This window comes from Protomyctophum bolini (assembly GCF_963924005.1).
Source record: "Protomyctophum bolini genome assembly, chromosome: 14".
In the NCBI taxonomy this organism is placed as follows: domain Eukaryota; kingdom Metazoa; phylum Chordata; class Actinopteri; order Myctophiformes; family Myctophidae; genus Protomyctophum; species Protomyctophum bolini.
The window spans coordinates 9,631,630-9,653,077 of NC_137875.1; the positions used below are offsets into that span (position 1 = coordinate 9,631,630).

Genomic DNA, 21,448 nt, shown 5'->3' on the forward strand with positions numbered 1-21,448 from the left:
CATGTTCTCCCACGCGCTACGTCCAACTGGGGAAACACCCCCCTGTCAGGTGAAAAGAAGCGGCTTGGACTCCTCATACATTGGAGGAAACATGAGGTCAGTCTGTTGCTCTCTCCACGTTGGCAGAAGGAGTGTAGTAGCGCCCAGGATTACATTACAATTGATACTGGGTGAAAGAAATGGGTTACAAAATCATGGGATAAAAAAATAAAAAGCCATATTGTATGTGATGTGTGTATGATGAAGCAGAACAAACTGTGGCATCACCAGATTTTTTAATCTTGTTTTTTATTGCTTTATTGATCAATATTCTTTCAAGGCAAATTGATAACACAGCAAAACTGTGTGAAGGGGCTGGCAGTGGCATCCAAGGCAGAGTTGGAAGGGTGGCACAACTTCATCTTTCTTTTTTTTCTTTTTATAGAATTTTTATAGTTTGTATAGCATTTAATGGTGGCATGTAGCTTCATTATGTTCCAGGTTTTCAGACAGTAAATGTCCTATGGCATGAGCGTGAGTAGGATGTTAACAGCAGTACTTGAGGGCAGGAAATCGTCTTGAAAATAAAATAAAAAATAAAATAAACGGAATGCCGGATGTGAAGTCCGGTGAAGTGCAAGCGAAAAAATGGCGCGCTGGAAAAAAACAGAGTAGGAATGTGCATTTTGGTCGTTAATAACAAGCTGATCAGATCTCCGTCGCAGACCCGGGTGATCATCACGTAACAGCAGCATGTCAGTGTGCTTGTTTGCACTGCAGTGGTTCTCAAAGTGGGGCTCCAAGGGTCCTTGAGGGGGTCCCCCAGCTAAAATGGCCGCTAGTTAGGAACGGAATGGACCCTTATACGGGTCCATTTGCTTACTGTGTTTGGTCCAAAGTTAGTCAGACATTTCCGCATTGGTACACTTTCAGAGTTATGGGGTTTCCGTGGCCTTATATATAGCAAATTGGGGGTCCTTGGTTTACTAACTCTTGTGGTGTAGTGGAGCCAGACCAGGGGTGGGGTTGAGGGGGTTCGGGGAGGGGTTTCCGATCGTCGTTCAGGGCTTATTTTTTGCTGGTCTTCTGGATCATGGTCTCCAGCACCACGTCGGTCTCCTCGTAACCCTTGACCCTGCGGTCCCTGGAGATCTTCTCCACGTGCTCGTGCACCTCCACCTTCTCGTAGAAACTGTCCCCGTCCCTGTAGCTTCTGGCAGGATGGTCGTCCCTGCTGGGGCCCGCAGGGGGACTAGAAGGACCGGGGCCGGGGCTGGGATCCTTGGGTTTCGATGGGGTGGGATCTTTACCTGTGGTGGGGACATAATCACAACAATCATTGTGGTATTGATTAATTGGATGCATTCATTATTAGATGGATGTCACCCTCTACAAGGGAGCTGATCATCACCTGTTCTTCCCTGACAAACTCAGCCCACTCACGCAAACCTATATTTCAGACATGTCGACTGTGCGAGTCAGCTATAGAATAAAGCCCGTGTAACGATTGTACTTCTGCTAATATAAATATGTGGGGGGACATTTTTGTACTGGGGTGAAGCTCTGGAGAGAGACACAACTCTGTCTCTATGGTGTGATGACATCTACAATAAAGAATGAAGATTGAATCGTGACAAACTGCAGTCCTGCAGCTTCCTGATCTTTATCACATACAAACCAAAAACCTCCCATTTACATACCTTTACCTTTACCTCCACCGCCTGCAGGGTCCTTTCCTTTGCCTCCCTTCTTTCCGGGGTTGGGATCCGGCATGGGCGCGGGCATGGGCGCGGGCGTGGGCTCCGGCATGGGCGCGGGCATGGGCGCGGGCATGGGCACGGGCATAGGCATGGGCATGGGCTGGGGGGGAGGGGTGGGCGTGTCGAACCCGTACGGGTCGTAGGGTGGCATCATGCCGTCGCAGATGGTGACGTAGATGTGGCCCGCGGACGGCGTGGAGGTGTAGAAGCACGGGTGCAGGAAGCTGCTGTCGCCCGTCACCAGGACATAGCGGCCCTTGGTGTAGAAGTCGGCGATGGGCTCGGGCTTGTTCTTGTACTTGCGCATGCGGTCCCGCACGATGTTGCACAGCGTGTCGAAGGCCTTGCTGATCTGAGCGCCGTCGGGCACGTCCTGTGAGGAGTAAAGGTTATAATAGTTAGGGATTTAGGTTAGGTTAGTTTGTTAGTTTTGACTAATATTATGTTTTTTTTGTATTTTTTTCCCCCCAATTTAGTTTTTTGTTATTTCGTTAGTTTTTTTATTTAGATTTATTGACTGACTGATTGAATACTCAATCGTTAACAGTCCCATTCCTACCTGGGGGGACAGGGCTCCGGTGGTCAGGGGTCTTCCTACCTGGGGGGACAGGGCTCCGGTGCTCAGGGGTCTGTGCTCAGTTCCTACCTGGGGGGACAGGGCTCCTACCTGGGGGGACAGGGCTCCGGTGCTCAGGGGTCTTCCTACCTGGGGGGACAGGGCTCCGGTGCTCAGGGGTCTGTGCTCAGCTCTGCTCACACTCTCCCCGTCTCCCTCTCCTCCTCCTGCTCCTCTGTCCTCGTGGCTGCTGTCCAGCACGTCTCTGGGGCTGAGCTCCTTCTTCTTCTGGTGCAGGACCTTCTTGGCCAGGATCTTCTGGCGAGGCTTGATGCTGGTGATGTCCTGGAGGCCCTGCTGGGTGATGTCTGGGAACGCACACCAAGTGTTCATTTTGATTGCAAGTTTAGATTTTTGTTTGTCATTGGCGATTCTATAGGGCGCGGCAAGGGGGGCAAAAGATGGGCGATTGTAACGTAATTACAATGAGTCACGATGCGACTCATTGTGATCTTGTAGCATTAACATTGCATGGATTTGAAAACTTGGAAACGGGACATTCTGCATAATGAGTACATTTTGATAGCAATACTTTGGTACTTTTAGTACATTTTTAATTCTGGACTTCTATTTGTAACAGAGTATTCCTAGATTGCAGTATTGCTACTTTTAAAGTAAAGAATTTGACTTTTTTTTCCATGTGTGTGTGTGTGTGTGTGTGTGTGTGTGTGTGTGTGTGTGTGCATGTGCGTGTGCGTGTGTGTGCGTGTGCGTGTGTGCGCTTGTGCGTGCGTGCAGAGATTATAAATGTGAAGCAGCTGTGTGATGTCTCACCTCTTCCCCTGCTTGTGACAGTGGGTGTGTGAGTGTAGCGGTAATTGGTGCAGAACAGGGTGATGGGAGTTCCAATTATCGCTGAATTCAACCTGCGAGGAGAAGGAGAATACATTATAAAAAGAGGCTTACCTTTCAAGAACAGATGGACAACATATACTTACAGGTGACTTTCTATCTGGTGGTGGAACCCAAGTTCATCTGTTAACATTTTTTGCCACTAAATGTTCTTTCAGACAGAGAGCGAGTGACACAGGCGTTGACAAAACTAAAGGTCACCACAATCCAGGTGTAGTCACCCGTGGGGCGTGTGCACGAAACGAGCACGTGCGCAGTGCGCACGACCATTTCAAGGGCCATGACATCGCCCCGCCACTTATAAGTCCAAAATAAGCGTCCAAAATAAGCACATGACTTTCATTGAAAATGAATTACTAGCCGAGTCAGTTGCTCCCCGTCTGAAAAGACCTTAAAACCTGTCATGATTTTCCTCTGCCTCTCCCATGTCCCGCACCTCTGATTGCCCTGAATGCCATCACCTGCTGGGACCAGCTGAGCCTGCTGGGTGATGAGCTCCAGTGACTATTACCCTGTCCTTGTGTTTGCTTAGTGCTGTATCTTAAGTTAGTGTCAGGTTCTATGTTCGGTGTACATGTAGGCCTATATAATTCTGTTATTCTATGTCATTTAACAAGTAAAGTCACGTTTATGTGATCTTCTTCTCCTGCCTTTGTTTGAGTTCCTGCACTTGGGTCCTAACACCAGTTCCTCACAAAAGGAAAATGTTTTGAAGGAATGTAAAGTCTAATTGACTTGAACATGCCAGTCGTTGTGGGCATTTAAGCAAGAAGTTGAAGGGTACATTTTGGTCTGATAATGATGCACTGTGCAATTTCAAATGATCAATACTTTACATTACTTGTAGTTACTACTATTGAGATTTTTTAAATACATTGTCAATTTAATTGGCAATTTCTTGTTTAATTCAATTGCCCTCTTCCTGTAACCATAATCGGCATGCTGCTCATGGCAGTGCTGATTTAAAAAAAGATATATATATAATGTCAAGCAGCGCCATCCTGTGGATGATGCAGTGCAGTGATTCTCACAAACTGTATGTGTGTCTGACTGTAGTCATTAGTGATTCCTTGCTAGTAGTGATTAGTAGTGATTCCTTGCTCCATTTCATGGTCTTTATAAGTAACCTACTGGTGTGTGTGTGTGTGTGTGTGTGTGTGTGTGTGTGTGTGTGTGTGTGTGTGTGTGTGTGTGTGTGTGAGAGGCCTACCTGTTGTCCTCGTTCTCGATGATCCTCTTGTACCTGAAATTTACAATTTAGAAGTTATCCACAACACATGACTTACAGTAAGCAAGATAAATACATACGGTAGCCTACATAGAATGCAGAGAGACAGTGTGGTGCCTCTAAACATCTAACAGCTAGCATCTAAATTTAATTCTTAACATTATGGCGAAGATATAAGTAACAAAAACATGTCTGCCAGGCAGTGTTAATTTTGATTACTAAAACTGTGGGGAAACTACCTTTTTTCACTGATCAAAACAAAACTAAGCAATTAATTGCATCAACAAATTAAAAACTGGACTAAAATGTTAGGGACTACTGGAGAAGAGATCCAGTAGAAGTAATCTTATGTTTGGTTGTGTTCATAAAATAGCCGAGCTACGCAATGCGCTGTGAGCTTGTAGATCAGCTATTTTCAGCACGCAACCAAGTGTACAATCAGCCATTACAACACCGTCTAGGCCTGTCTAGACCGTAAATTGAATCGACTAAAACTTAGACTGAAACTAAAACTTTCTCAGACGACAAAAATATGACTAAAAGAAAATGTAATGTCATTCAAAAGACTATGACTGAAACTGAATAAAAACACTGCTGCATGGGAGCTGTATCTCGGGGGTCGCTGTAGCCTCACCTGTCCAGCTCGTTCTCCAGGGAGGTCTGGTACATGGCCAGGTGTCTGCACTCGTTAGTGATCCTCTCCAGCGTCCGCTCGGCCTCCTCGATCTCCCGGCGCAGGGACTCGATCTGCTCGTTGTAGCCCTGGATCTCGTTGTCGTAGCCGTCCTGTGTGCTCTTAATGGTCTGCTCCATCCCCGTGGTCTGTGGAAGAAAATGGAGAGTCAGTGTGCACATGCATCACTCACTTAATTGAGCAGCATGGAGCGTTGGAGTTTGGAAGCGCTCGCTGGAAATCACTCAACACTCAACGCCCCTGCGTACCACCATCTGTCTCTAAAGTATACGTGATGCAGGAGGCAGCTGTGCGTTGCGTTATTGAAAATCAGCGCTTCCAAACTCAGAAATAATCACTTGCACTCATGGACTATGGTGGGTTTTTAATTAAACAAAAAACTTTGCAGATATTGCAGTCTCCACTGCAATATGGTGACTTTAACATTGTTTAATACAATCAGACAGGACTTTTCGGTTTGGATGTATGGGCGGTCAAGGCCAGAAAATAGTTTTATTTTGCCACTCAGTAGGCGTTCCCGCATAACTTCTGGGTATGATGATGTTGTCACGCCTTAATAGAATACTTTGTAGGAAAAAAGAGGAAGGGGTGCATCTGTTTGGCTGGAGTAGAAATCTCCAACAAGGTGCTCTTTGGTACAACAGAATTGATTTAATTAAAAGGATGAGACCAAGGCACTCTTGTGGAAAATTTAAAAAGCCTTTAATGAAGTGGCTAATGCATTAGTGTAGGTGCAGCTATAAGACAAAATGTATCATATATAAACAGTGGTGGAAAGTACATTTACTTAAGTAATTAAATGTACAATTGTATACTTTGTACTTCTACTCCACTACATTTTGGATCGAAACATTGTACTTTTTACTCCAATACATTAATTTTAAGATTTTTTTATACATTTTAAAACTTGAAATTGGACATTGTGCTTAATGAGTAATTTTACTTGTGGTACTTTAAGTACATATTGATGCCAATACTTTTGCACTTTTACTCAAAGTATTTCTATATTGCAAGTATTGGTACTTTTACTGAGGTAAAACATTTGCATACATTTCCCACCACTGTATATAAATTCACACAGATAAGCGTAGTGTAGCTATGTAATGCAGGCAGAGAAACAATACATGACAGCGAGCATGAACAGAGTGCACAGCAACATTTGGGCAGACAGCTGGGGTATGTCTTTAGTGAAAACCTGTAGGAAGACAAAACAAATGTCCCACATCATAAAAACACGTCATCTTAGGGAACGCATATGATTATGTCACTGTATTGTCTTACGGTGTGTGCACTACATCAATTAGAGCAGTGGTGCTCTACCTTGTGGTCGGGGTCGGGACCCTTTTCTACTTCACCATTACATCACCTAATCAACATGAGTTAGACTTTAATGTATTAGCGCCCCTCACTTATAAGGAGTTCCTCCCTGCATGCAAGATGCAAGACCGGCTCAGATGCTCAGAGCGTTCTCAAATAAACATGAGAAACTCTGCATATCTGAGCCAGTCTTGCATCTTTTATGCTATAAGAACATTACAAAAAACAAAAAACATTAAGAACATTATATCTGTGGAACAGAGTCAAACAAACTAAATGTAATGCCTCAACTCCACAATTCCTGTGATAAGCACAATTCCAGTGATTGGGTCCCACAGTCCTGTTCAAAGTGTATGTTCCAAGTTTAGTTTCTGAGTCATGAGAATGCTGTGGCTGCCATCTGGTGGCACCACTGTGCCACGAATCATTCACAGCACAGATGTACAGTACACTCATCAGCCACTTTAATGTATTACTATTAGACTATTTTATTTTCTATCCTCTGTTTCCTGTTCTCAGCCGACACCAGTGGCACCTGGTGTAGTGTTACGAGTAGTGTTTTCAGTTACTGTTGCCTTTCTATCAGCTCCAACCAGTCTGGCATGCTGGATTTCTACACCAATTGGGACCCTCAGTGTTAATGTTTGTGTAAAAATCTATACATTTTTACATACACTGCATTACAGAGCTAGCCTATAAGGGTCCATTTTGGTTCCTAACTACCAATCATTTAGCTACATGGGAACCCGGGATTTAAAGCAGTCGGTTCCCAAACTTTTCAGCTCAAGATCTAAAAGATATATAGCAAAAATAGCAGATATAGCAAACTCATGGCGTGAAATGGAGCTTAAGTGGTCAAAATTGTATAAAGTGCACGATTTGTCTTTGAAATGTAGTGAAAATGTAAGTATCCAATATACAAATACTCTTGATTATTTATATTTTTGTACAGATACGTGCCATAGATCTGCTATTTTCAAAAGATTATTTTTATAGGCCTACATTTCAAAACTTGAAATGGGCCATTTCTGCATGATGAGTATAGGCTACTTTTACTTGGTACTGGTAAGTGCATTTTGATGCCAATACTTGAGCACTTTTACTCAAGTACACGTTGATTTCCGGACTTTCCCTTATAACACGAGTCTTGCAGTATGTAGGCCTATTGGTACTTTTACTCATGGGTAAACCATTTGAGAATCCTCATCACCAGACAGACCGCACCCACCTCGTTCTGCAGACGTTGCTTCTGTCCTTGCAGCTGACAGAGGGCGGTCTTGTACTCTTCCAGCTGACTCTGCATCCCCGGCAGTCTCCTCTGGGCCAGCTGCTTCTCTTGTTCCTTCACAATAATAATGATAATAAATATACATTGTACAGTCTCCTCTGGGCCAGCTGCTTCTCTTGTTCCTTCATAATAATAATGATAATAAATATACATTGTACAGTCTCCTCTGGGCCAGCTGCTTCTCTTGCACATTATATTTGAAGCCAGATTTGTGCTACATTGAAAAATAATACATACATACTAGGGTTGTCCCAATCGGATCATGTGATCGGAAATCAGGGCCCGATTATGTCATTTTTTAAAGGTGTAGTGTAGGCTTTTGGCTGCTGTCTGAGTTTCAGCCTCAGACGGCAGGATCTATACGTTTCTGAACCAATCAGAGCGTTGCATCCCTCCAGGCTATGGGCCCGTAGGTATGCAGAGTGGTTTGTTTACAAAGTGATGGCAGAGAAGCCAGGGGAGTTTTTGAAACCTGTACACAACCTATATACATATTTTAGCGTGATGATTAAGTTGAAAAGGAGTAATACACTGTCTGGATGTCATCTTGAATTGGATCAAAAACGGAGGATTTCTGTAATCGGTAGCAGCTGTGTTTGGAGGACGTCTAGCAATGGGAATGAAATGGGTGAGCTTCATTTGTATTACTTCATGTGTAAAATCATGAAGATTATGAGTTAGGCTCCGCTACATGGTCAGTAATGTGTTACTATTCACAAATGGAAAGGGGGGAACAGCTCTTTTGCCGTTTATTATGACACCTATTAACTTACATTTTGATTAATTATCTGTATCACAAATGTAGGCCTTATAGGTCTTATAAGGAAGTCTGTCATGGAGTTCCAGTAACTTTGTAACTATTAATGTCTTAAATTAGCCTTTCATATATGTTCTGGCCCGGCCATCTAATGCCTTAGGAGAAGGTAGAAGTGCGGACATCAGTCATCCATAGCCGCAATTTGCAACTCTAGATTTTTTTACAATGGGCTGAATTCAGCCCATTGTAAAAAAATCTAGAGTTGCAAATTGCGGCTAAGTCATCCAGTGACTGAGGAGGTTGATAAGTAATCTTGTCGAGATATCTCAAGTGTACTAAATGTTAGAACTTTCTTCAGGTGTCACTGGCCTACAGTCGTTTTGTCGGGAGTACAGAAAGATGACATTATTTTATTGTTGTGATTGTTGTTATAATCGTGATCTTTGAAGCGAGGGATAAGATGTTTCGGACCATGGAGCAGGTGCGGGTTGTTTTTATCAGAGGACACAAATTGTTCTGAGAACTCTTGACCTACAGTATAGTGAAGTGCAAGGTGTGTGTGCGTGCACTATACTATACACTATACTATACTTGTGAGGACCAAATGTGTCCACAAGTATAGTAATTTTCCTGGTCCTCACAAGACTAAGAGATTCAGCTTGAGGTAATAGGGAGGGTTAGGATCAGGCATTTAGATGTTAGGTTCAGGGGGTAATAGGTGTTATTTTATACTTTGTTGGAAAATAGCATGACGCGTGATTGTAGATCTGCATTATTTTGTCCCGGCTGTTGTTCGGCTATTTCCAATGCTGTCCTAAAAGGTTGAGGTCCTCACGAGTATAGTAATGTGTGTGTGCGTGGCGTGCACGTGCGTGATCTTACCTCAGAGATGCCCCCGGGCGCGTTGGGGAGCAGCGGCATGGTCTGGTTGATCTGGTGCAGGATGTTCACGTAGGTCTGGATCTCTGCAAGGTTCTTGTGGAGGGGGACAGGACAATCACATCATTCAGTGACAAGGTTCTTGTGCAGGGGGACAGGACAATCACATCATTCAGTGACAAGGTTCTTGTGCAGGGGGACAGGACAATCACATCATTCAGTGACAAGGTTCTTGTGGAGGGGGACAGGACAATCACATCATTCAGTGACAAGGTTCTTGTGCAGGGGGACAGGACAATCACATCATTCAGTGACAAGGTTCTTGTGCAGGGGGACAGGACAATCACATCATTCAGTGACAAGGTTCTTGTGGAGGGGGACAGGACAATCACATCATTCAGTGACAAGGTTCTTGTGCAGGGGGACAGGACAATCACATCATTCAGTGACAAGGTTCTTGTGCAGGGGGACGGGACAATCACATCATTCAGTGACAAGGTTCTTGTGCAGGGGGACGGGACAATCACATCATTCAGTGACAAGGTTCTTGTGCAGGGGGACGGACAGGACAATCACATCATTCAGTGACAAGGTTCTTGTGGAGGGGGACAGGACAATCACATCATTCAGTGACAAGGTTCTTGTGGAGGGGGACAGGACAATCGCATCATTCAGTGACAAGGTTCTTGTGCAGGGGGACGGACAGGACAATCGCATCATTCAGTAACGACAGTGGGAGTCGACTAAAACATTACACACCTTCCCTGGCCTGGGGGACCCTGATGTGAACATCTTGCACTGATTTATAGACCTCTGTGGACCTCTTTAGATTTTAACTATAAAGCATACTTTGGCTATTCAAGAATAACAGAATACAGTTCATAGCACATCACTTCGTGCCACACTATGAGCTTGTCTTGTCTGCTATTTTAGAAAAAATTGGAATATATAATATGATTGAATATAATTTTACAAACATATACAACATTTGTCACTGAAATCTTTGCTTCTGATTTGTATGGGACCTTGTGTGACACAAGATATTGACCCCGGGCTGCCATATGTTTCACTACGTCGGTACAGTGTGTTTTATGATGAACACATCCCTGACCTTCTTGTGTCTGTCTTTGGTGCCGCTGACGTCATCCTGCAGGAACTGAGACTCGATCTGACACTCCAGGTTTCTGAGCAGAGCATTGTCAGCCTCCTGCCAGAGAGAGAGAGACAGAGAGAGAGAGAGAGAGAGAGAGAGAGAGAGAGAGCGACAGAGAGAGGCAGGGAAGAGAGATAATCAGAATCAGCTTTATTGTCACATCACAGATTTAAAGAGTGGGTGAAATGGGGTTGTTTTTGTGCACAGTTCCCATCGTATCATTTTTCCATAGAAAAAGAATAGAAGGGGGAGATCAAGGAGATCAAGAAAAAATATAGCTGCAAGCAGCGACAAGACTGGGCCATAAAGCCATAAAAGCAATATGTGTTTGGAGTGGTTAACCAGGCTGCGTTGCTGCAGGAACGAGCCGATAGGCTAGTTCCGTACGCAGTGCAGAAGTGTATGTATAATGTAGTGTTGTATAATGTGCATTAGTTAAGGTAGTAGTAGTAGCCTATACAAAATAAAACCTGCACACAAAGGCACAAAAGTGTTGTGCATGGGCTTAACTTGTGAGATGTAGTGAGAGGAAAAGGGGAGAGGAGAGGAGGGGAGGTGATATTGGGAGGTTAGGGGGAAGAGAGAGAACGATAGACGAAGGATAGCAAAATGAAGGGAAAGGGGACTAAGGAAGAGATTAGGAATGAAAAAGGAGGCAAAATCATAGCAGGCTATGTATGTGTGCATGCATTCTGAACCATCATATTAATTAATTATTTAAGCAATATAATCACCACAAGGGGGCCATTCAACGTCAAGCCCAACATGTCCCCAAGGTACTGTTATTATACCATGGCCTTGAGTGAGATATTGATTTTAGCTAAGTTATTATGTATATTGATATATGTCTACACTTTCTAAGAAAGACTGTACTCCCCGACTGATACAAATCATGCTATGCCCTACAGCTCCCGAATATTGATTCACCTATTCAACTAGCTAGATGGTATGCGCGTGACATCATCATCAAACCAGGAAGTTATGCAGGAACGCCTACTGACTGAGTGGCAAAAAACTACTTTCCTGGCCTTGACAGCCCATACATCCACACAGAAAAGTCCTATCTGATTGCATTAAACGACATTAAATAATGTTAAACTCACTTTGCCTGTTGCTTTGCCACTCGATTTGCCACTCGATGTGCCATTCACTTTAAGCATGTGCATACCCTCTATTGTAAACTTCCTGCCCCGTTTGTCACGTACTGTAAAGTTCATTCGATAAAAATAAATTGTTTGACCGTATAATAGGTGAAAGATTGTTTCCACATAAGCTGGCTTCCTCAAAATTGACAGTAACGCACACCCTCTTGTGTAATATTGCGATTATACAACAGTTGCCCTTAAAAAAGCATGTCAACTCAATTTCATTATAACTAAGATATTCATTAAATATATATATTTTTTAATGACCGATGTAGCCACTATGACGGAAAATGTCAAATGCAAACGTCTATAGCTTAGTTAGTAGCCACTTCCTGCGGGAACTGCCCAGCACAGCTGTTTTTGAGGGGCGCTATAGCCCCTCTGCCCAGTTTTCCAGGTGATTGGCTGATCACCCCATACAGCGATGATTTGATTGGCTGAGCAAAGTACATATTGAAGATAAATGTGAGGGCTGAAAAGTGAAGACGCTAAAAGTGATTGGCCGCAATTACTTTTGTGATGATTTGATTGGCTGAGCACGGAATGTGATGTATGATGATAAGAGCGCCCCTCACCTCACACAAGTGAATTGAATGTTTTGATTAGGCATCATGCTCGTTTGAAGCACGGGTAGAGAGCTACTTCAACCGATCAGATTGCTTCCTCTGAACTACCTATTGCATAATTCTAGATAAAATTACAGTTTGCCAATGAATTACCTGAATGTTGCCCAGAGGACACGACTAGGGTTAAAAGAAACAATGAAAAACGAATTCAAAGTGAACACTTGAAATAATTGTTAGATCCACAGCTGGAGTGCTGTGGATCTGACAGCATTTATATCAGTGAGTTGACAGTGCTGTGGATATGATACAAAGAGAGAGGATCCGGGCACTCAAAGTTAAAAATGAGGAAAACCTTTATTGAATTAAAAAGGCAACTGCCAACATGTTTGGACCAACAAGGTCTTCATCAGGGCAAGCATTCATTTTAACTTTGAGTGCCCGGATCCTCTCTCTTTTTATCTATGTCTTGATCCCGTTTTTGATCTGTGTGAGCACCTTTTCATCATAATCACGTTTTGCTATCTCCGTTGCGCACCTGGTTAGTTCCTTTTTTTTCCTCTAATGTGGATATGATGTTTGTACTTTTGTATCTTATTCTACTGTCTGAATATGTGACGTGAATATGTGTCTATTTGTATGTCTGTTTTTAGAGGACTGAAACATACTCCAATCAACTCTTTTGACATGGCAATAAAGTATTGAATGTTGATCTCACAATGAGTTGACGTCCATACCTTGTTGAGCTGGTCCAGGGTTCCTCTTAGATGTTCCTGATACTCACATTCATTTCTGTATCTGAAACACAGAGTACCACAGATTAGAATAGAGCCCTGCCATGTCATGGTGTGTGCGTGTGCGTGACTGATTTATCCAATGTATGCATCGATGCACAACAATAATTTAGTATTTTATATGAAAACAATGTTCTCAGTTGAAATAGATTATTTATGTCAATTGCGTGGGAGGGGGGAGTGCTACCCACTTTCTCATTACTGGAAGCATAGCTACATTACCATAAGAACACTAAATTACCATTCAGCATTCATGTGGATTCTAACACTTTCCATCGTGACTCATATTGTTAGCAGCTCCTGTAAGCATGATTGTTTCTGACCAGACGTCCCACCCCATCACGGCCCCCTTGTTAGGCTATAGTTGCGTCAAGACCCCGGTCTCGTTGCATCAAGACCCTATTATTGTTGCATCAAGTCAGTGCTATACAGTACTTTTACAGTGGTTAAATGCAGGTCTATTCCACTATAGCTGTATCTGTTTGTTTTCAAACATTTTCATGTCAAGGACCCCCATGCCCACATTGATTAGATTTGGCTGCATGACCCACATCTGAAAATGTTCCAGATTTCAGATTTCAACTCCTCATCATCACAGACAGAAATGTGTCCGTCGCAAAGACTTTAATTGTCTTGTCTGTGGCAAGTTAGGAGTCCACTATAGGTTCTCAAGTGTAGTCTCAAGGACCACCATGGACCCATTTGGTTGGATACAAAATAACCTGTTATGGTCATTTAGACTTATACAGTATTCAGTTTCACAAGACTTGTAACAAGTCTTTAAGTTTATATTCAAGATGTGCTGTTGTTTCAGCCGGAGGTCAATTCCCCATTCTATTAGTGAAGCCTAGCTAGGGGACTGATCTCACCACCCCAAGAAATCGATTCTCCGGTTCAAGGCAACAAAGGGAACACATGACTATTACTAAGGTTATATAATTGACATACTTGAATGTCAAAAAGGAGTCATTCATGTCATATCTTAATTCTTCATTTTCTTGTAATTTATGATAATTGTTGTCTTTGTCTTTGGTATGTGTGAATGTGTATATTGTATTGTCTCTTTAATTGCCATTTTCGTTTGTCAATTTTGGAATTGCACTGTAATTACTTTACCCCATGACGAATACTCAGCTGTGCTGAGGCAATGACTAATGGGGATAAACAATAAACAGCATTTAATAGAGAAAGAAATGCAAATGGTCCCCGGTCCTTTCCATGCCATACCAGAAGGCAGCATTCAACATTATAATTAATTGCCTTTTCTGAAATCTCTCATGAATTTGAATGCAGCATTGTATGCCCTCTCTGTAGAAAATCATGTATGTGACAACTCCAATAGTTTAGGCTTGATTGGTGTGGTGTCGCACACGTAGATCAGCTATTTTCGGTCTAGAAATTCCCTCCCCTACCACTCTAACATTCTCTAGTCCATTGATGCTCAATGTCCGGAGACCCCCAGACGTCCTTGGGGGGGGTCCAGGGGCCCCCCAGCAATATGTGTTCATACATTTGAAACCCCTTTTTCCATAATTGTATACGCTGACTATTCAAAAATAGCAGATCTGCAAGCTTACAGGGCGTCACAATTTTACACATAACATAGAAAGATTTTCAGCAGGGGGTCAGCGTCAGCGGCCAAATAAATATCAATTTGCGAGTCCGTGACACAAAAGCGTTTGAAACCCCTTGCTCTAGTCTGCACGTCCCTGGCTGCAGTCACCACTTACAACACACAAACAATACAACAAAAGATGCATCATGCATCCATGCAGACTAACAATACAAGAGCTCTCCCAAAGCTTGCCACTCCCACCCCACCGGTACCGTTCAACCCCTAATTAGCTAAATCATATGGAGACATACCCATTAGCACAAGAAAAGATAGGAGTAGGCCTACAAACATGCGGTACAGACATGCACATGCCGTAACATACAGCAAAATGCTCAAGCAAAGCAGGGTGCGTGTCCGTCCGTTACCAGCTAATCTCTGTCATCGTTAATTCGGTCGATGCCAAACTTTGCACACACACTCCCTGTATACCAACAACAAACCTCTGCCCCACATTTCCCAGAACGGCCTGTTATAGCGCCACCATGAAGCCGATTTTCACATTTTCACCTACAACTGCACCGAAACTCCCTAGAGGCCAAGCAGTGCCGGTTCTAGGCCTTTTGAGGCCCTAGGCAACATATTATACAGAGCCCAAAATGTTTATAAACAAATCACAAATGTTTATAAACAAATCACAAATGTTTATAAACAAATCACAAATGTTTATAAACAAATACCAAAATGTTTATAAACAAATCCCAAATCCCTTGGTCCTACCCCCCCGACCATGAGACTTACTACAGGTAAACTGGTAGTGGTCCTACCCCCCCCATGAGACTTACAAATCCCAAATGTTTATAAACAAATCCCAAATGTTTATAAACAAATCCCAAATGTTTGTAAACAAATCCCAAATGTTTATAAACAAATCACAAATGTTTATAAACAAATCACAAATGTTTATAAACAAATACCAAATGTTTATAAACAAATACCAAATGTTTATAAACAAATACCAAAATGTTTATAAACAAATCCCATAATCCCTTGGTCCTACCCCCCCGACCATGAGACTGGTAGTGGTCCTACCCCCCCATGAGACTTACAAATCCCAAATGTTTATAAACAAATCCCAAATGTTTGTAAACAAATCCCAAATGTTTATAAACAAATCCCAAAATGTTTATAAATGAATCACAAATGTTTATAAACAAATCACAAATGTTTATAAACAAATACCAAAATCCCAAATGTTTGTAAACAAATCCCAAATGTTTATAAACAAAATCCCAAATGTTTATAAACAAATCACAAATGTTTATAAACAAATCACAAATGTTTATAAACAAATACCAAATGTTTATAAACAAATACCAAATGTTTATAAACAAATACCAAAATGTTTATAAACAAATCCCATAATCCCTTGGTCCTACCCCCCCGACCATGAGACTGGTAGTGGTCCTACCCCCCCATGAGACTTACAAATCCCAAATGTTTATAAACAAATCCCAAATGTTTGTAAACAAATCCCAAATGTTTATAAACAAATCCCAAAATGTTTATAAATGAATCACAAATGTTTATAAACAAATCACAAATGTTTATAAACAAATACCAAAATGTTTATAAACTAATCCCAAATCCCTTGGTCCTACCCCCCCGACCAATGGCCAAGGAAAAAAACCTTTGACCTGCATTTTTCACATCTGCCTTTTATAGCACCACCAGAAGGCCAACTTTTGTAAAACACATTTTTCCTCTAGATTCTGTCCAGAAATCCCACAAATCGTTAGACAGTATATGTCAGTCATGTGCTCAAGACGGATCTGTCCCATATTTCATATTCCACCCTAATTGTCTAACATTGGCTTCCAAAGTTGCAGGATTGGCCCATTTTTAACAAAAAAGCCTCAAATCATGAACGCAGCGTGCAATTTACGTGACACTTTTTCACACACTTTCCTAATAGGCTGAGGACAAAATCCCACCCTTTTCACATTGGCCTGTTATAGCGCCACCAACAGGTGGGTTTTTGTAAAACACCTTTTTGGAACAAAATGCCTCAAATCATCCAATTGCCATCAACGGCGTAAGAAGAAATGGCACCCTCTTCACATTGGGCTATTATAGCACCACCAGGAGGCCACAATAACGTGAGGGGCACTTTTTCTAGTTACGGCTCTGTTCCGTTTAGTGTGCAGTGGTTCTCAAACCTTTTTAAATTTCAAGGACCTCCATAACTCTGAGAGTGTACAAATTGACCCAAATGTACGGAGGCTCCGTACAATTGGGTCAATTTGTACACTCCGTAACGGAGCTTCATGAACTTACTTGCTGGTGAACTCGTCCAGCATGCGGCAGGCCTCCTTCAGCTCGCGCTCCAGCTTGGCGTGGTCGGTGTTGAGCTCGCGGATGCGCTGGCGGTTGCCGGAGATCTGCTCTGTGAAGGCCTCCTCCAGGCCGCTGGCCTCCTCCATGCGCTGCAGCGTCTCCAGCTGCTTGCGGAACACAGCGTTGCGCTGCTCCAGCACGCGCGCCCTGTTGATGTAGCGGGCGAAGCGGCTGTTGAGCTCCTGCATGCAGCGGACATAGGGAGGGATGGGGGGGGGGGGGGGGGAGGGATGGGGGACGATAATCGTTATCGTTTATTGCGAAGATAAATAAATAGGGCTGGGACATTAACTGATTAATTTTGTTAGATTAATGAGAAGAATTTCACAGAGTTTCAGGCGTAACGATCGTACCGGTGCACCAACCAACAAACTACAAATCCCAGTGCACGCAATGGGAGAAGAGGCCGATCAGACTGCTTTGCTTAGCCCAGTGGACGGGGAATTTAGATTTTTAGAAAACTCAGTCATTGACTCACTTGTACACCAAGTACAAGTACATCAAAAATAAATAGCTTCTCAGGTCAAATATTGACATGCAATTAAACATGTGATTAATTTACATTAATTCATTACAAAGCTTCTAATTAATGTGATAATGGTTTTTTTAATCGACTCCCAGTCCTATAAATAAATAAAAACAAAACCGCTCACAATAATCGTATTGCAGCTAATGTATCATGTATCATTGTCATACACTTAAATAGCACTTTGGTAGAGGTTTGGGTTGTGTACAGTATAGTTACCTTGCCATGATGTAATTCCAAAGGTGGACAATAAATCTAAAATAATTGCTCCATTGATTAGAAATTCATCATTAAAAATATGCTCCTCATTGACTCTCAAAGTCAATCTTTTAGCACATGAACAAATACAGACAATGTTGATTCAGTCAAATATACAGTACAGTAACCAAACCCAGTCCTGCTTTTCATTTTAATCAAAATGTCAACTTCCTGTTGTTTTTGCTATTTTTATTAAGATCTGAATCTAATAGTAAATAATTTACTTTAGACTATTGCAGTGGTCCATTTTTTAATTTGAATCCTGAAATGTTTTGCACATACTGTATAATGGGGTTTCCACCTGATGATATGATATGGATGATTGATAAGCCACCCTTTTCGAAGAATAAAACATAAAAACAGTTTAATGTTCTATTTTGTCTGAAGCAACTTAGTTTGTGTTTGTTTTCGGGCTAAACTAAAAGAGTGATTTTGAGAGCTGTTTCACAGAAAATAGTAAAAGTCACTGAGTCACCGAGGAACATCATTTGAATGATGAATGTCTAATCAATGGAGCATTTATTTTGATTTCTTGTCCACATTTGGGGTTACATCGTGCTAAGGCAACTACACAACCAAAACCTCTACCAAAGTGTTCTTGCCCTTTAACACTGAGCACTATAACTTCATCATAGTTCATAATTTATTGTTGTGCTGTGGACGCAACCTTAACATTAAAATAGGCGTTCTACATCGACACCTTGTGAGCTTGTAGATCGGCTATTTTAATTTAAAGAATGCCAAAAATGTTTAGGCATCGAGGGTAAGGACAAGATACAGTGACAGAAAAACACTGCAAGAAGTGGGGACCAAATTATTATGATAATGTTTTTATTACATTTTATATTTAAAGTGGTCATTGTGAATGGCCATTTAGACCTGTGTTGGCTCTTTCTCTCTCTCTCTCTCTCTCTCTCTCTCTCTCTCTCTCTCTCTCTCTCTCTCTCTCTCTCTCTCTCCTTCTCTCTCTCTCTCTCTCTCTCTCTCTCTCTCTCTCTCTCTCTCTCTCTAAAAAAGAAGAAAAAAAAGGTCTAGCAGATCTACAAGCTCCACAAGTGAGATATACAGTTTTTGGAGTTAAAGGTGAATTTCATACTATAGGCTTTCTTACCTTATTTGTAGATGTTACGTCCCCACCAAAGAGGTCCAGGTGTTATTTTGGGCAAAAGTGCATTATTGGCTATTTCCCCTTCCATAAGCCCTCAATGAATTGCATTGAATTGAATAGGGCTATGGGGTGTTGTGCTAATTCGCTTATTTCCATCACTCAAAAATCTATTATTTTATAGATATATATATCCTCTCTTCATAATGTAAATAGTATCCCAAGCGGCACACTTTATTACTTATTTCGATGGAAATAAGCGAATTAGCACAAAAACCCAACCCCCATTGAGGGCTTATATTAGGGAAATAGCCAATAATGCACTTTTGCACAAAATAACACCTGGACCTCTTTGGTGGGGACATAACGACTACAAATAAAGGTAAGAAAGCCTTCTAGTATGGAATTCACTATACCCCACAGAGAATGGATGCTGGTGGTGGTCAAGTGGTCAATAAAATAATGACATTTAAGAGTTTTAAGCATAATTATGTATTGATTATCCAGAAAATTACCGTTAACCACAATTATTTTCAGGCACAATAATCGTACCATGAAAATGTCATCATAATACCTTTTTCTACTAATATTTACTTTTTCTTTTTCATTCTGTGCATCCATTGTTGTATTATTTATGTTGCCAAATAATTCATATTTTCTTTTTATGATTTCCTTGTATTTTAGTCGTTAAAGGTGGTGGGATTAACCTTATAAACCCCACAGGGTTTTCTAAATCTCACCTGCACAAACAATGTGCAAAAAAGAAAAAAAAAAAGAAAAAAAAAAGAAGATAATATGGTCCCATAATGATCCGTACCTGCAGGCTCTCCCAGCCCTGGATGGCTGAGGCTCCAGCGGAGGATTCCGAGCCCTCTGCATCCTCATCGCGGTAATCGGAGTGCTCGTATTTCTCCTTGCGCACCTCGCGCAGGTAGCTGGTCTTAAACATGGCCCGGTTCCGTCTCTCTCCCCCCTGCTCGACCTGGGTTGGTGGTATCTCCCCGGAGTGGCACGGTCCCCCTTCAAGCGCCTTTAGTGTGTCAAACTCGGGTGCTCACCCGTGGCTGTCTCATACTAGACTAAACGATGGCCGACACTAGCTGCCGGCGAAATAGCGCCCGAAAACCTCCCCCCCCTCCACTGGCCATGACCAGAGCTCACGCCCGCGTGCCTGGGGCCTTCCAGAGTTTGTTGACCGCCCTTTGTGACACCAGATCACAAAGGCCCGGGTCGAGTGATGACCCAAGCAGAAAGATCAAAACAAACAAACGCTGTGGCCTAGAGAAAACAATGCTGTGTCACATTTGGGCCATTAGAGCACGCCCGTTTGGTTTCAATCGGGGATACTTTTTCTCGATCTCTGTTTTGATCAGTGAAATTGGACGGCATGGTACATTATGCCCACATGACAGCCGGGGGAGTTGCACGCAGTGCACTTTCCATGGAGTGCAGACAATTACTTGGAAGCCAGAAGCTACCCGTGGTGGAACATCATTCCCCACTGAGCCAAAAAACAAACAAGCTTTCATGGCCTAGAATGAACTGATGAACACCTGTAGAGTCAGTGGTGTGATAGCGGTCACATTGGGTGGATGGATGGAGGGATAGCACAGAGCCTTGGCTTGGAGTGAAACCGCTGAAATATGCACCACTTTTCTATGAAGTGTAACACAATGGTCAGATAGTAATAATGTGTAATGGTTCGACTGGAAAAAAAGGCAGGATAAGGGTGAGGATCCAACGGCAGAATGAATGACCATGTCTGCAGTAATATGAACTGTAAATTATGTGGTGTCTAAAATGTGTTTCGTGATGATGTGTGCATTCATCGTCTGCTAAACCCTGACCCATACACAAGACAGCATTGTGTATGTGCTAATTGTGGCTTGTTAAGCCAAAGCACTCTAAGGACATGACATGTTTTATTTTGCCAGGTTTTTATGACGTTTGTTATTTTAGCCCACAGGAGACATAGAAGGAGAGTTATAATGATGACGCACACAGTGGTCGATCTGCTCGCTCGTTAGACTAATTAGCTCTGAAGTAACAACAGTTCATTAAAGTAAGCAAGGACACTATATCTGACATGATTACTGTGGTGTACTCTTACTATTTAAGCATTGTTGAGCGTGGGTACTGTTGTTGTAAATAATATGTTTTGTTAATTATGGATGGTGTTTCTTTTATGTAACTATCTTAAAGGTAGGTACTTCACCCTTTTTGCAAAATAAATATATGTTAATGACGTTTAGAAGATTTAGAACACTTTCCTGGGGTCTTTATGTAATGTGTGGTTTTAGATATTTTAGAGCCCAGTGTCTGTGATGTCATGGACACTGGGCTCACGCGTCGGACAGATTCCCGGAAAAGCTTGCCCCAGCGGCATTCTGCCGCGTGGGTGGAGCTTCATTTCCATCCACCAGCTGGAAAAAAACCCGGAAATGACGCAAAACACAGCTTCTTCTGTCCACGCATGGAAGTTCAAGTGTGCCCTGCAGGCTAAAATACCTATCCCCCTATCCTCAAGGAGGAGCAGTGCACCAAAGCATTATGGAAATTGTAGTTCAGTTAAAGTGTCCCTTTAA

General features: G+C 42.4%; 1 protein-coding gene across 1 annotated transcript; it reads right to left on the minus strand.

Moving 5' to 3' along the window:
• Nucleotides 1–1,047: 1,047 nt before the first annotated feature.
• On the minus strand, nucleotides 1,048–19,812 carry bfsp1 (beaded filament structural protein 1; the record flags this gene model as incomplete). Its single annotated transcript, XM_080782152.1, has 12 exons — nucleotides 1,048–1,289; nucleotides 1,680–2,112; nucleotides 2,299–2,663; nucleotides 3,130–3,221; nucleotides 4,418–4,450; nucleotides 5,070–5,257; nucleotides 7,675–7,788; nucleotides 9,374–9,466; nucleotides 10,482–10,577; nucleotides 12,969–13,029; nucleotides 16,915–17,156; nucleotides 19,681–19,812. The coding sequence occupies 12 exons, from the start codon at nucleotides 19,810–19,812 to the stop codon at nucleotides 1,048–1,050; spliced, it is 2,091 nt and encodes a 696-aa protein (XP_080638278.1).
• Between the last annotated feature and the right edge of the window lie 1,636 nt (nucleotides 19,813–21,448).